Source organism: Labeo rohita, chromosome 17, assembly GCF_022985175.1.
Source record: "Labeo rohita strain BAU-BD-2019 chromosome 17, IGBB_LRoh.1.0, whole genome shotgun sequence".
Lineage (NCBI taxonomy): Eukaryota > Metazoa > Chordata > Actinopteri > Cypriniformes > Cyprinidae > Labeo > Labeo rohita.
In genome coordinates, this window is record NC_066885.1 from 776,692 (window position 1) to 793,001 (window position 16,310).

Below are 16,310 nucleotides of genomic sequence, written 5' to 3' on the forward strand. Positions count from 1 at the left end.
CCCTAATATTGAGATTTCTAACTTAAAAATTTTACTCCGTTATTAATTTGTTAAAAAAAAATTAACTTGAAGTTTTAACTTAATTAAATTAAATATACATAATTTTGATCATTAAAATTTAATTAAACCATTAAAATGGACTCCATAATTAAAAAACTTTTGGAAAAAAAATAACTTAATAAGACCCTAATATTAATATTTCAGGCTTTAAAATTTGTATAAATTCAGTATTAATTATACATCCGTTTTGATCTTTAAAATTTAATTAAACCATTAAAATGGACTCCACACAATTGGGGAAAAAAATTCAATTAATTACATCCCTTTTGATCATTACATTTGATTTTATTAAATTTAATTGAACTCCACACAATAAAAAAAACCCAGAATAATATTGATATTTCATGCTTTAAAATTTGAATAAATTATTTTAAAAATGTGTTAATTCAGTTAATTATACCTCCTTTATGATTATTATTCAATTCAACTATTAAGATGGATTAAAAAAAATGGAAACCACATAATTTTGGGGAAAAATTTAAATAGAATTTGACAAAAAATACAACATGTTTTAAAGGGCCCTAATATTGAGATTTTATTAAAGTAAAATTTTTCACAGACGAATCATCTTGGATACAGCAAACATTTCCAGTGTTCTTCATTTAAATCCAGACATTGCAGTGTAGGAGAAATAACTGATGGTACGTTTTTTTGGACAGGAGCCGTTATCAGAGACAGTAGGTGGACGGACGTCCAGCTCGTCTCGTGTGTATTGGAGGGTTAGCGTTTGCTGATTTTACACCCGCGGTGCGTGACACGGCCGGGCGGAGGGGTCGCGACACGGGGTCAGTCTCAGGGGCCGCTTACACGTCTGAACTATGAGAGCAGAGCGAGACAGAGACGCCCTGAGACAACCTGACTGCCCCGCTGCCCTCCGCGCCGCTCTCTTCAACTTTTACCAGAAATCCGATCTCCGTTTCAGCTCCTTTGCTCTCTTCAGGGTTAAAAGGGTTTCATACCTACAGTCTCTCTCCAGCTCACCCTGATGCTGCGCATGCACTCACTTCACTTTACCTGATCTTCAGATTGCTTTAGAAAGTCTCTCCTGCTCACCAAAGTCTAAATCTAAAAGCCGAAGTAACATTAATAGCTCAAAGTGAAGTGTCAGTGTGTCTGCATTAATCACGGCCGGAGAGGAACATGAACCTGTGTGCCGCCTGAATCCAGACGCGAGTCAGACGCCGCTCTTTTGATTAAGCCGCCGGTGGGGCGTGTAATTTCCCTGGGAAGCGCGACCGCGATTCCGAAAACAAAACCCCACTAACCGTTTCGTGCACGAAGGACACGGGAATATCCAGGCAACTTTGGGCAAAATAATGAAAACACAAAAGAGACCAAAAAAAAACTTCAGAGACGGAAAGCACAGCTGTTTTTCTTACATTTTAATGACAAGAGACAAACATCATTGCATGAGTAATGGTTATCAAAGAATAACAGCTCTGGACTGGCCGTTATTGAGCGTTTCCAGATGAAGCGCTCTCGGTCGCGTCTCTTCGGGGCTCGGGTACGCAGGCCGAACGATAAGTGTGTGTTTGTGCGGCTTTTGCGTCTCATTTACTCACACGTCTGAGCTCCAAACAGCGCAGTGTCAGTCTGTGAATATCTTTGGGTCTGGAGGGTTTCATAAGCAGCTGTCTACGTTCCAGAAGCTCCAAAAGATACAAAGAAACCGTTTTTTTAAACAGTCAAAAAGTCCAGTTTTTAATGGATTAAGAACGTTAGAGGAACGTTCCATACTGTCTGTTTGAAAAATGATACATTTAACATTTAACATTGTGAAAATGTTACATTTAATATTTAAACAACCTGTTTTTGTATATTTAATGAATGTTTCTTTGTGGTTATGTGAATGTTACATTAACATTCCATTCTGTCAGTTTGAAAACATTATGAGAACGTTACATTTTCTCACAAATGTTTAGAACAACCATTTTTTCTATGTACAGAATGTTGTTTCTTGGTTATATGAATGTTAGAGGAATATTCGATTCTATCATTTTGAAAACATGTACTACTTCTTCCGAGACCAAATTTTAGCATGTATCTCCTCCTAGACTATTAAAGCTACAACCACTAAACTCGGCCCAGACCTTCAGACTGGTCTGACTCGGGTTGCTCTATCTTTTCAGACTGATCCGGCTTATAGTTTTTGTAAAACAGACTATCAAAACCACCAAAACCCCCATAGACTTTCATTGAGGGGGTGAAAACGTTTGTAGAAAGACCTATGGTGTATTTCAGCTGTTTATTGCTGTAGCAAAGCTTAACAACTCACTACTGAAAAAAGAGCAAAACCAGCCTAAGATTAAAGTGGTTTAAAGTGGTTTTGGCCACGTTTTAGTTTGTCAGGCTGGTCTTAGCTAGTCAATCTGTGAGACCTGCTAAAATACCAAACAACCTTAAACCATCGAAGACTAGACAACCAGCCTAGGCTGGTTTTAGCTGTTTTAAACATGCTAATTATGCTAGCAACATTCTAGTAACTTGCTAATCAGGCTAGAATCATGCTAGTAACATGCTAATCATGCAAGCAACCTGCTAGTAACTTGCGAATTATGCTAGAAACATGCTTTTAACATGCTATTCATGTTAACAATATGATAGTAACATCCTAATTATGCTAGAAACATGCTAGTAACTTGCAAACAATGTTAGAATCATGTTAGCAACATGCTAGTAACTTGTTAATTATACTAGAAACATGCAAGTAGCTTGCTAATCAGGCTAGAAACATGCTTGTAAAATGTTAATCATGCTTATCAGGCTAACAACATGATAGTAACTTACTAATTATGCTAGAAACATGCTAGCAACATGCTAGTAACTTGTTAATCATGTTAGAATCATGTTAGCAATATGCTAGTAATGTGCTGATCAGGCTAGAGTCATGCTAGTAACATGCTATTCATGCAAGCAACCTGCCAGTAACTTACTAATCAAGCTAGAAACATGTTTGTAACAATGATGTAACAACATGCTAGTAACATACTAATTATGCCAGCAACATGCTAGTATCTTGCAAATCAGGCTAGAAACATGCTTGTAACATGCTAATCATCCTAATAACACACTAGTAACTTGTTAATTATGCTAGAAACGTGCTACCAACATGCTAGTAACTTGCTAATCATGTTAGCAACATGCTAGCAACTTGCTAATCATGCTTATCTGGCTAACAACATGATAGTATCCTACTAATCATGCTAGAAACATAATAGTAACTTGTTAATCATGCTAACAACACGCTAGTAACTTGCTAATTATGCTAGAAACATGCTAGTAGCTTGCTAATCAGGCTAGAAAACATGCTTGTAACATGCTAATCATGCTAAGAACACGTTAGTAGCTTGTTAATTATGCTAGAAACATGCTACCAACATGCTAGTAACTTACTAATCATGTTAGAAACATGCTAGCAACATGCTAGCAACTTGCTAATCATGCTTATCTGGCTTACAACATGATAGTAACCTACTAATCATGCTAGAAACATAATAGTAACTCGTTAATCATGCTAACAACATGCTAGTAACCAGCCTGAGTATCCTAGCAACCTCATAGCAACACCATAGCAACCTCCCTGGGTACCCTAGCAACCACATAGTAACACCCTAGCAACCACCCGGGTACCATAGCAACCGCATAGCTATGTTAGTAGACTGTATTGCCTTCAAAACATTCAGACTTTTAAACTGAAGACCGACTTTTAAAACTTTTTTTGGCAAATTTTCTGGCAAGGCTTTTTCAAGCCAACTTTGTCTACAAACTGTACGATCTAGTTAGATTTGAATGATCTCTTTTAAAATGTTTTGAAAACATTCTGAGAATGTTCTGCGTTAGCTGATCCTTTTCATGAGTAAAGGATATTTTAAGAATAATCAAAAAACTTTTTCATCAGTTATGAATAATATTCCAAGAAAGTTGTTCTAAGAACGTTTTCTATTAGCAATTATCAGAAACAAACAACATCATTGGATGTTCCATGAACTTTACTCTCACAGTGTTTTCTGCTAACATTACAAAAACATTGAGCAAACATTAATAGTATGAGAGCATTCTTACGAGGATTTTTTATCAAGTGTTAATTATAAGAATGCTCCATGAACATGTTTTGTCTTAACATTTACATAAGCTTTGAAAGCGTTATGGGAATGTCTCCTGTGAGCTGGGCAATAATTTTGTAAGTGGCGCATCAATGGAGGCCATATGCCACGAGCGGAGACAATAGACGCATTCCTCGCATCCTCCGCTGCTACCAATGATGAAAGAGAGAATTAACCAAAACCATGCTCGTACACGCATACAAACTCCGGCTCACAGGGCTTTAGACGTCATGTTTTGGAAAACCTTTCGGGAGACAAGACGTTTGTCTGGCGAGACGGCCCGGAGTTATTTATATAGCATGCAGTGGATCATTTCCATCGGAGCAAAGCCGAAGAATTTCAGTAGATAATCCACAATTATATACAACCTCAGAGCGCTGTCAGAGCCGTATAAATCCCCGCCGTTACCCGTCTGACTGGCCAAGGCCGACGCGTCCAGATAAATCAGCTCTCGCGGTTCCACAGTTAAGTTGTTCAAAACGATGGAAGACTCGGGACTGGAACTGAAGCTCAATATTCAGTCCTGTTTTAGTCTGGACTGATGAGGAATGTCATGAGTGATGCCGCGGTCCCTCAGTAGATGGTCTGTTTATTTTCGGTTTATTATTATTTATTGATTTATTTATTTTTTTGGCGCCCAGGCGTGTTACATCATAATGTGATGTCATTATTTCCATCGTTTGGTTCCCCTCGTCTCTGCTTTGAGTAGCCAATAATCGATATTTATATTTCAAATAACTCATTTTCGTGAAAGCTGAACTTAAACACTGGCAAGCAATGTTGGGCGGGACTTGGATCCGTTAATCAGATGCTGATTGGGTGGAGGCGGATCTAAATGTGTCCTTAGAAGAAAGAGGCGGAGTTTAAGACGATTAGTATTTTATTATTTGAAACAAAATAAATGTCAACTGAAACAGAAAAAAAACACAAAATTACTGAAACTTATAAAATATAAAAATAAAATCTAATTCAGCATTTTAACAAAAGTAAAATAATCAATCATACATATATGCAAATGAATCAATGAATAAAAAAAAAACTAAATTACTAAAAATACTAAAAAAATTGCTAAAAAATGTATATGTATATAATTGTATATAATTTCAGCTAGTTCAGTTTTAATATAGCTTGAAGTACTAAAATAACTAAACCAAAACAAAATACTACTAATAAAAAATAAAAACTATGAGCGACAAAATTATTAAAACTTGATATTAAAGTGACAACTGAAACATTAATACAAAAAAATTAAATATTACATTAATATATGCAGATTAATAAAAAATATATTTTAAATTTTAATTTTAACTAAAAATACAACAAAACCTTAGTGTTTTTAGAAGAAAATTGGTGGAGTTTAGGAGGATTCATATTGTATTATTTAAAACAAAATAAATGTTAACTGAAAAAGAAAAAAACACAACAACAATAACTAAAATAACTAAAACTAAAAAGAATAGTAGTAGTAATAATAATAAGAAGAAGAATAATAAAAAAAACTATGGTCAACAAAAACGCAACCAAAATAAAAAAACTAAAACAAAAATGCAACAAAATTACTAAAACTTGACATTAAAGTGAAAACTGAAAATGAATAAATAAAATGGAATTCAGCATATTAACAAAAATAAAATAAACATTAATTTTAAAAAATTACATAAATTATTACATTACATTATTTTTTAATTTTTATTTTAACTAAAAATACAACACTACAAAAATACAACAAAATTACTAAAACCTTAAAGTAAAAAACTGAAAATATAGAATTTAAATCTTATTTAAGATATTAAACAAAACATATACATACATAGCTAGTTCAGTTTTAATATAGCTTGAAATACTAAAATAACAAACTAAAAAAAAAACTAATAATAAATACATATTTATTATTAGTTTTTTTTGTTTGTTTTAGTTAATTTAGTACTATAAATATATATATATATATATACACACATTTATTTATTTATTTATTTTTGTCCTAGAGTTAAGTAAAGACATGATGTAAAGATAAATCATATTTGAACTTTCAGACTGTTGTTCTTGAGAACAGTTCAATCCCATTTTTGTAAAAGTATGAGGTCTACATAAAATCAAAGCTTTATAAAAATCCGAAATATAGCTGCTGCAATGATAAACACATGCAGGTATTTATTAGATTCATTAATGCTAAACATATCCACACACACATGCCGCATGTACATGTTTGGAGGGCAGAGAACGGAGCTGCTGACTGATTTCTTTGAGTTTGTGTGAACGCAGTTGTTTGGCAGCACAACAAAGACTCTGAGCACAAACAACACAAACGAACAGCGGGTCAAACTACATCCACATCTGTGCTAAGACAGAGACAGAGCTGAGCTGATGGGATCCGTTAAACGCGTGTGATCCTCTTACATATCTGCAAGTCGTCACATGACAGTTACAGCTCAGCTGATTGGCTCAAAGATGCAAAGCCTGCAGTTCGTCATTGAGATGATGCTTCAGTATCAGACAGATATCAAACTCACCGTCATCATAATGAGCCGCATACTCTCAAATCATTAGGAAAACTCATAAACGAGCTCTCATGTTTGACACCAGAACAGTCGGTCCGGTAATCAAAAGCATTCTTGCTCTGGTTCGGTTGAATGCGCTCCAAACGCGTCTTTGATGCTCATCTGTTTGAGATGAGATTCACACACCTCTTCCTCATGTTTCTCGTTTAACTCGTTTATGAATGTGCTGGTAACGTGATACGCGCGAGTCACCTGCGCTTCATTAATTCACCGCCTTACTGCTTCATTCAGCAGCCCATCAGTGCATAGAATCAGACATCAGCTGCTCATTTTTATGCCAAGTTGAATTAAAAAAGACGTCTTTTGTTAAAAGAAATCAAAATGTGCTCACCCTCAGGCCATCCAAGATTAGGATGAGTTTGTTTGTTCATCAGATTTGTGGAAATGTGTCATTCCATCACTGTCTCACCAATGGATCGTCTGCAGTGAATGGGTGCTGTCGAAATGAGAACATGGAAAATAGGCAGCTCGAAATCTGCCTGGAGTCACACGCACGCAGAAACGACAAATAATTACTATCAGATGAACAACAGACAATTAAAACATCTCACAATACAGTAGGGTTATTATTGTTAACTAAATTAAACTATAAAATAAAACCCAATCTAATAAAAAACAAAAGCAAACATCAGAATGACTAGAATATTAACTAAAATGAAAATGAAAATGGAAAATATAAAAACAATAAATAATTTAAAATAATTATATAGACATATTTAAAAAAAAAAAAACTAAATATAATAAAAATGACAAAAACAAATAAAATGACAAAAACCTTAAAATAAAAATGCAAAATATAAAAAAAATGAATTAATTCAAATTAATTCAAAATATTAATAAAAACTGTACAGACATTTTAAAAATCAACAAATGTACTAAATCTTAAAATAAAATTACAACAAAATAGAAAATATAAAAATTAAAATTAATAATAATTAATAAAAACTATATATATAGTTTTTTATTAACATTTAGTTTTAGTATTTTTTTATTTTTATTTCATTATATATCTATATCAATATATCTATCTATCTATCTATATATGTGTGTGTATATATATATATATATATATATATATATATATAGTAAAAATTTAAAAAATACTAAAACTTAGTTAAAATGAATACAAAAAATATGTAAAATTAAAAACTAATTAAAAAAATTAACAAAAACTATTATGGTGGATCAATAACAATGAAACACTGTAAACAAATACACATGTCAGACAGTGAATGGGTGCCGTCAGAATAAGAGTCTAAACAGCTGATAAAAATATCACAATAATCCACAAGTAATCCACACCACTCCAGTCCATCAGTTCACATCTTGAGAAGACAAAGGCTGAAAAAAAAAATCCATCAAGACATTTTAACTAAAATACATTGAGTCCATAATCCACAATAACACCATAATCCACAAAAACTGGTCTGGTCTGAATCAGGAGAGAAATCTGCACAGATCAACCACCGTTTACAAGACAAAACAGCTGGATTTTGATGTGAGAGACTACAGGAGATGGACTTTCTCACTCTCATTTTGATGGCACCCATTCACTATAGAGGATCCATTGGTGAGCAAGTGATGCAATGAGTGTAGCTAAATCACAAATTAGACAATAGCCTTTTAAATTTCTATGTGACTAATCAGAAGTAAGTAATGAGTGTCTTTTGCTATTAAATGTCATCTTTTCAGATCATTAGTGATACAAGATTAGGATGCGTTTGTTCATCAGATTTGGAGAAATGTGTCATTTCATCACTGTCTCACCAATGGATGTGAATGGGTGCCGTCAGAATGAGAGTCAAAACAGCTGATAAAAACATCACAATAATCCACAAGTAATCCACACCACTCCAGTCCATCAGTTCACATCTTGAGAAGACAAAAGATTTACAGTTTAGAGCTGTTTTTGGACTGCTTTGTCTTGTAAGCAGTGCTTGATCTGTGCAGATTTCTCTCCTGATTCAGACCAGACCACTTTTTCACTGGAGGAACTGTTATTATGGATTATGGACTCAATGTATTTTAGCTAAAAACATCTTGATGGATTTGTTTCATCTTTTGTCTTCTCAAGATGTTAATTGATGGACTGCACAGATTAAGCACCATTTACAAGCCAAAACAGCTCTAAACAAATATGTGGTTGGATTTTTCACTAGGAGAAGTGTTATTATCGATTATTGACTCTTAAAATGTCTTAATGATGGATTTGTTTCAGCTTTTGTCTTCTCAAGATGTTAACTGATGGACTGGAGTGGTGTGGAGTATTGTGATGTTTTTATCAGCTGTTTGGACTCTCATTCTGACGGCACCCATTCACGGACATGTGTATTTATTTTAGTAGGTCGTATGCAGTGAATAACCAGTCAGTATTTGTGATTCTTCATGTGTTTTCCTGCAGCGTGTGTGAAGGAGGTTGAGCAGGTGTGTGAAAACTCATCTGAGGAACATCTACAGCCCTTCAAGGACAAGATGGAGACCTTCGTCAACACGGGTGAGTCACAAAACATCATCATTGTGCTTTCATTCTGTACATGATAGCTTCACCTGTGACAGAAATAAGGCAACATGGAGCAAACACATCCAGAATAAATGGATGAGGATCAGGTCGCCCCCAAATGTTCTGCGTGAATTTAGTGGTGCTGTAAACTTTGACTGGGTTTCTCATAAAAACCAGCGGGACTAGATAGAGATCAGACTGTAAGACCAGACCTGGTCGAACTGTATTTTGGTCATCTGTATCATCAGTGGGGGAAACCAATCAACCGATCAAAATCAATCACATTTCTCACATCTCACATTTTTTTTCCAAAATTGAAATAAAGAATTATTTAAGTACAAATTACATTTGTCATAAAGAAAATGAAGCCTGTAATTTGGACCGTTGGGACTTTTTGCACATTTGCATGAGAGTTAAGCACATTCATATTACTGTAATGTCTCTTTAATGGTGATTCTCACTAGACACTAATTTCCTTAATGCAACCATTTAATACTGATTACTTTAACTCAGCATAAATTAAAGACAGTAATGCTCGTCATATTTTCTTCTTTAATCCTTTAACTGTCACCCCCATTTTTGAACATAGATGTGAAAGTGCACTATCCAAATCTAAATTGTTATAATTCATGAGCAAACACATTTTCTAAAGTTATTTTGAAGTACCATTTCTGGTAATGCAATGTCAGATTTTAAAATGGGTTTCAAAGGATGAATTTTGAGGGTTTTAAATTTTGAGTTGATATATTATTTATGATCATTTCTAAAGCGTGATAGCGAAAAAAGCAACGAAAGGTCAGAACTCATGTTATGATGTAGATTTTTGAGGTGCACTCTTGTCATAAATGATTCTAATTCTGTTCCTACATAATTTGTAACAAAAAAACAGTGGTAAAATATCTATTTAGGAGTCTTAGACCTTTCCAAAGATATATAGTTTGTCATGATTAGATTAGGATTTAATTGTAATATAGTGAAGTAAACTCTCTGAGGGGACGGGTGACGGTAAAAAAAGGTTAAATCAGGGGTTTTCAGTGCTTTAAATGCCACAGACCCACAAATATGATCATCCTCATGGAAAAAATCACATCTTAAAATTCATAAGGCATCGATACAGTTTTTTTTGTATAAAGACCCAACTGATGAAAAATTAATATTATGAATTTCTAATATTTGTAAAATTGTTTTTATCGAGTTGCATTATTTTATTCTACTGTATTGTATTATTTTATTATTTATTTTATTATATTTATTTGTATCACATTTTTATTTATAAATTAATTTTAATCTTTTATTTGCTTACTTGCAAATTAATTTATTTTATTCTTATTATATATTTATGTTTTTTTTTTATAATATTTATCTCATTACATATTTAATTTTTTTATTTTAATCTAATTTATTATTTAATTAATAATATGTGACCCTGGAGCACAAAACCAGTCATAAGTAGCATGGATATATTTGTAGCAATAGCCAACAATACATTGTATGGGTCAAAATGATCAATTTTTCTTTTATGCCAAAAATCATTAAGATATTAAGTACTTAAGTACTTAATTTGTGATTAGTAATATGCATTGCTAAGTGCTTCATTTAGACAACTTTAAAGGTGATTTTTCCCAATATTTTGATTTTTTGCGCCCACAGATTTCGAATTTTCACACAGTTGTATCTTGGGCCAAATATTGTCCTATCCTAACAAACCATACATCAGTGGAAAGCTTATTTATTCAACAAAAATGGACCCTTATGACTGGTTTTGTGGTCCAGGATCACATATTTATTTATTTATACTTATTAATTTTACATACTTATAAATTTATACTTATGTTTTGTTATTCAACAGTTATTTTAAAATAATTATATAATAATTATCTGTTTATTTACACATTTTTGTAGATTGTTTTTCCAAAGCTTTTCCAGGGATTAATACTCTCTTGCTGCCCCTTAAATAATAAAAGATGTGATATATGAGCTAAACATGTTTGTGACAGGTTGTGTTATTATTTTAATGTTTTCTGTGATCATTAATGCTTCTGATTATTAGCTTGAGCGTGAGAAAGCGCCACAGTTCGCGGAGGGTTAATATCATTATACGTGTGGTTTACGGCGGCTATCGGTGCGACGTGTCGCTCGCGGCGGCACTTCATAATGAAGCCGAATCTGAGGCTCTTTCCAGAGCGCTGCGGCGCGGCGGCCGCTCAGAGCCGCGAGTCGCTTTTAAAAGCTGAATTTATTGTCCCGCTCAGCGTGCAGGTCCCATAACTTTCTAGTTAGCCACTACTGGTTTCATGTTTACAGACGGAGCTGAGGAGAAAATTCACACATCGCGCTCGACACGCACAAACAGCAGAGGGAGACCGCAGGCGCCAGTCCACCCCTGCTGAGACCAACGCCATTGGTCACGGCTCACCCGCGCGGCCCGCTACACCGCGCACCCCCTTCCCTTCATTAGCCACACACACACACGGAGCGCTGTTCACACTCGCCCCCACCAGAGACCCCCAACGCTCGCCTTTGAACAGTTTTGGGCGACTTCCCCCTCTTAAATCTCGGGAGTGGGAAAGGTCCCCCATCACAGTAAAAAAAAGGGATGAATCTGGAAAATGCAATAAATCTGAGATCATAGGCGCGCTCTGGCCTGAGATAAATTCTTGCACCTCGGCCGGGCCGCCGCACACATCTGCCTTGCATTTAGTCACTTTTACATGGAGCAGCTCCACGGGAGCCACTCGACATCACACACGCGCGCGCGCGCGCGCGTCCACACAAACACACTCGCTGAGAGGAAAACACATCAACACAAGCGCTTTAACATCTCTGTTGTTTCTGGAGCTTCTGTTTCTCACAAGTTACTCCTTAAATATAAAAAAGAGTCACTTCTGCTATGATGCAAATGTGGTTTGTGGCCATGGACCATAAAATCAGTCGTAAATGTCAATTTTTTAAAATTGATTCGTAGGAGAATATTTGGACAAGATGCAGCTATTTTCCTGAGGGTGCAAAAAGATCAAAATATTGAGAAAATCACCTTTAAAGTTGTTCAAATGAATTTCTTAGCAATGCATATTACTAATCAAAAATTTACTTCTGATATATTTATGGTAGGAAATTTACAAAATATCTTCATTGAACATGATCTTTACTTTAATATCCTAATGTTTTTTAGCATAAAAGAAAAATTTATCATTTTGACCCATGCAATGTATTTTTGGCTGTTGCTACAAATATACCCGTGATACCGTGGTTTTATGTTCCAGGTTCACATTTGAGTTTGCAATCAAAAGTCCTCAATATGAATTTTAGTCTTCTGGAAAAGAACAATATTTGACAATATAAGACCTAAATCTGAATCACAAAATCTCCCACAAACATGTCTAGCACATCTGTCACCCCTGAATATGTACAATATGAGTATTGTACTTAATATGTGTTATTTCAGTGTGAAATAAATTATGATATATTATTTAGGTCTGCAACAGAGATCTAGGGGGGTCCATGAAAATGTTTAGAGAAAAACAGCTTGGAAATGAATAGATAATAAAAATAAGCTTATAATAAAGTTTTCATTATTTGATCATTATTTTATAATAATTATTACAGTAATGAAAACATAAATAGTACAATTTAAATAAACTGTAAATCTAAATAAATATTACTAATCTAATACTACATTAAATAAGTTCAATAATTAATAAATAACTTTAAAAAATGAAACAAATATTAAATAGATAAAATAATTTGATTTAAAATAAAAAAGTAAATGAGTAAAATGATATTGAAACTTTATAAAAACATTTTTTTTCCCAAATAATAGACATCTGTGTAGCTAATAGTGAGTCATTCGGGTCTGTTTTTGTTTTAGGAGAAACATCTATTGTAACAAGATACAGTTCATGTGAAATATTTGAGTTCATATTGAGATAATTGATTTTTAATGTGAGACTTTATGTATTTTTGCACATCTGAGCACAGTTTGAGTGTTATTTTAGTATCAATTATGTATTTTTATTATAATTTTTGTAAATTGTAAATATTTTGTATTAGATTTTATGTTTTTACTTCAATTTTAGTTAGTTTTAGTCATTTTGTGGTTTTTTTTGATCATTTTTATTAGTTTTTATTTTTTTTAATTTTATGTATGTATTTATTTATTTTTCAAGTTTTAGTTGTTTTATTACATTTAAAAATAAGAAATGTTGACGAAAGCTGAAACAGAAAAAATGTACATTGTCTATAGTATATTATTTTATTTCAGTTATCATTTATTGTAGGTTACTGTGTTTATTTTCTCAGGAGAAACATCATGAGAAGCAGAAACAAAACTGTCAGCTTGATCTCATTGAAAGGATAATTGAGAAGTTGTGATGATCTGATGTCCAGCTGTTTTCTCTGTTGTTGATGTTGTTGTGTTTTCATTCACAGCGCAATCAGAGTACGAGACTGAAGACGAGCGGCTGCAGGCGGCACAGAAGAGGTAAGAAACACCAGCTGATGATGATGATGTGAATGTGAGACTGATGTGTGATGAGGACACTCACACCTGCTCTTCCTTCAGCCGTCAGTGTCACCTGATAAGAAACCTACATAGGCCGCACCATGACTAATGTGACCTCGATTTGAAGTGCATTTTACATTAAAAACAGATATGGGTGCATTTTTTAATCAGATTAACTAATACTTTAAAAATAGTGTAATATTATTAGAATTTCAAATAACTGTTTTCTTTAAGAATATTTGTTGAAATGTAATTTATATTATTGATCAAATCTGGATTTTCAGCATCAGTGTCACATGATGCTTCAGAAATCATTCTAATATGTTCATTTGCTATTCAAGAAACATTTCTGATTATTAGCAATGTTGGTTTTTGTAGAATCCATCATGTATTTTGTTTTTTAAGATTCACGGATGACAAGAAAGTTCAAAAGAGCAGCATTTATTTGAAATAGAAATCTTTTGTGACATTATAAAATGCACTTTTGATTGATTTTGTGTGTATTAATCTTCCTGAACGTTTGTGTGTTTATTAATGACGTGTGGGATTGCGTTGAGTGTGAGGAGCAGGTGTCTGCGATGCCGCAGGAGCGTCTGCGTGTTATCGTCCGCTCTTATCGTGTGTTTTGGAGCGCGTCAGACTCCCAACAGTAATACTGCGAACTGTTTGTGCTGATTTATGTGCAAAGCTTCGGCTGCCAGATGCTGCACGACGGAAAATATCTGGAACTTTTCATAGAGGGGAAAAGGACAAACAAAGCATATTGATTATTTTTCCTTGTTTAGATTTGAGAGGTTTTTTGTAACCTGAAACAAAACAAAGTGAAATGAAATACACACACACACACACTCACACACACAGCAGCGCGTATAAACCGCAGATGTCGACGTGGTGGCGTTTGAAAGAGCAGAACGGACGCCACGCTCGACTCCACGTTAATGAAGGTGTTGAATTGGCCAATATTGATCAAAAGAGCCCGGCAGCTCGAGAGCCGTTTAATTTCCCTTTAATTTGGTCCTGGAGAAGCGCCGGGCGCTCGGACCGCAGGAGCAGCGGTAAGTGAGGCTTTTCCCAGAGTTCCCATGGACGCACCTCGTTAAAGTGACACGCGGGTGATGGATTCGGGCCGCGGGCGCTCCTCCGGACCTGGGTGGGCGTCCACATGTGTCCCAACCTGAGGGCCGTCACCTTTACACGCTCGTCCTCCGCGGCAAACGCGCTAAACACGATCGGCGCTTTGATCTTACAAACCGGCTAACAGGGAACCTTCTCACAACTGTCACAGACGGGTTATGGAAGTGTTAATAAAAGTCAACAAAACACTCTTAAAGTTGGAACGTGGCTATAATTAATATTTGTATAATTATAATGTCATAATATTGAAAAAACACCCTGAGATCAACATTCTCAGAATGTCCTCATGATGTTATTTGTGACCTTTAAGTAACATTCTAATTATAACTAGATAAAAAAAAAAACCTAAAAGTTTGTCTTGAGAAAGCCGAGCCTGAAAGATTAAAGCAGCTGGAAAAGCTTGAAGTTTAAACATTTGGATAGATTTCACTGATATTGTTGCTAACATGTTTATAACAAATTATATAGCAAATAACTAGCATGTTGCTAGCATGGTTATCATGTTTCTAGCATGATAAGCAAATTACTACCATGTTGTTAGCATGATTAACAAGTTGCTAGCATGTTGCTAGCATGACCAAATTATTACCAAATTACTAGCATGTTGCTAGCATGATTAACAAGTTACTAGTGTGTTGTTACCATGATTAGCAAGTTACTAACAAGATTATAGCTTGATTAGCATGTTAATAGCATGTTGCTAGCATGATCGCCAAGTTACTAGCATGTTCGTAGCGTGTTGTTAGCATGATTAGCATGTTAATTACATGTTGCTAGCATGATTACCAAATTGTTAGCATGATTAGCAAGTTACTAGCGTGTTGTTACCATGATTAGCAAGTTACTAACATGATTCTAGCATGATTAGCATGTTAAAAGCATGTTGCTAGCATGATTACCAAGTTACTAACATGTTAGTAGCGTGTTGTTAGCATGATTAGCATGTTAATAACACATTGCTAACATGATTACCAAATTACTAGCATGTTTCTAACATGTTAATAACATGTCGCTAGCATTATCGCCAAGTTACTAACATGTTAGTAGCGTGTTGTTAGCATAATTAGCATGTTAATAACACATTGCTAACATGATTACCAAATTACTAGCATGTTTCTGGCATAATTAACAAGTTATAGCATGTTGCTAGCATGTTTCTAGCATGTTAATAACATGTCGCTAGCATTATCGCCAAGTTACTAGCATGTTCCTAGCGTATTGTTAGCATGATTAGCATGTTAATTACATGTTGCTAGCATAATTACCAAATTGCTAGCATGATTAGCAAGTTACTAGCGTGTTGTTACCATGATTAGCAAGTTACTAACATGATTCTAGCATGATTAGCATGTTAAAAGCATGTTGCTAGCATGATTACCAAGTTACTAACATGTTAGTAGCGTGTTGCTAGCATGATTAGCATGTTAATAACACATTGCTAACATGATTACCAA

General features: G+C 34.4%; 1 protein-coding gene across 4 annotated transcripts in view; it reads left to right on the forward strand.

Annotated features, from left to right (window-relative positions):
* LOC127179878 (formin-1) overlaps positions 1-16,310 on the forward strand; it is an 87,458-nt gene that overhangs the window by 62,254 nt on the left and 8,894 nt on the right. For all 4 annotated transcript variants that reach the window (XM_051133665.1, XM_051133664.1, XM_051133666.1 and 1 more), the window contains 2 exons: positions 9,123-9,215; positions 13,650-13,701. In XM_051133665.1, coding sequence (XP_050989622.1) covers positions 9,123-9,215; positions 13,650-13,701 — 145 coding nt within the window. The remainder of the gene's footprint in view (positions 1-9,122; positions 9,216-13,649; positions 13,702-16,310) is intronic.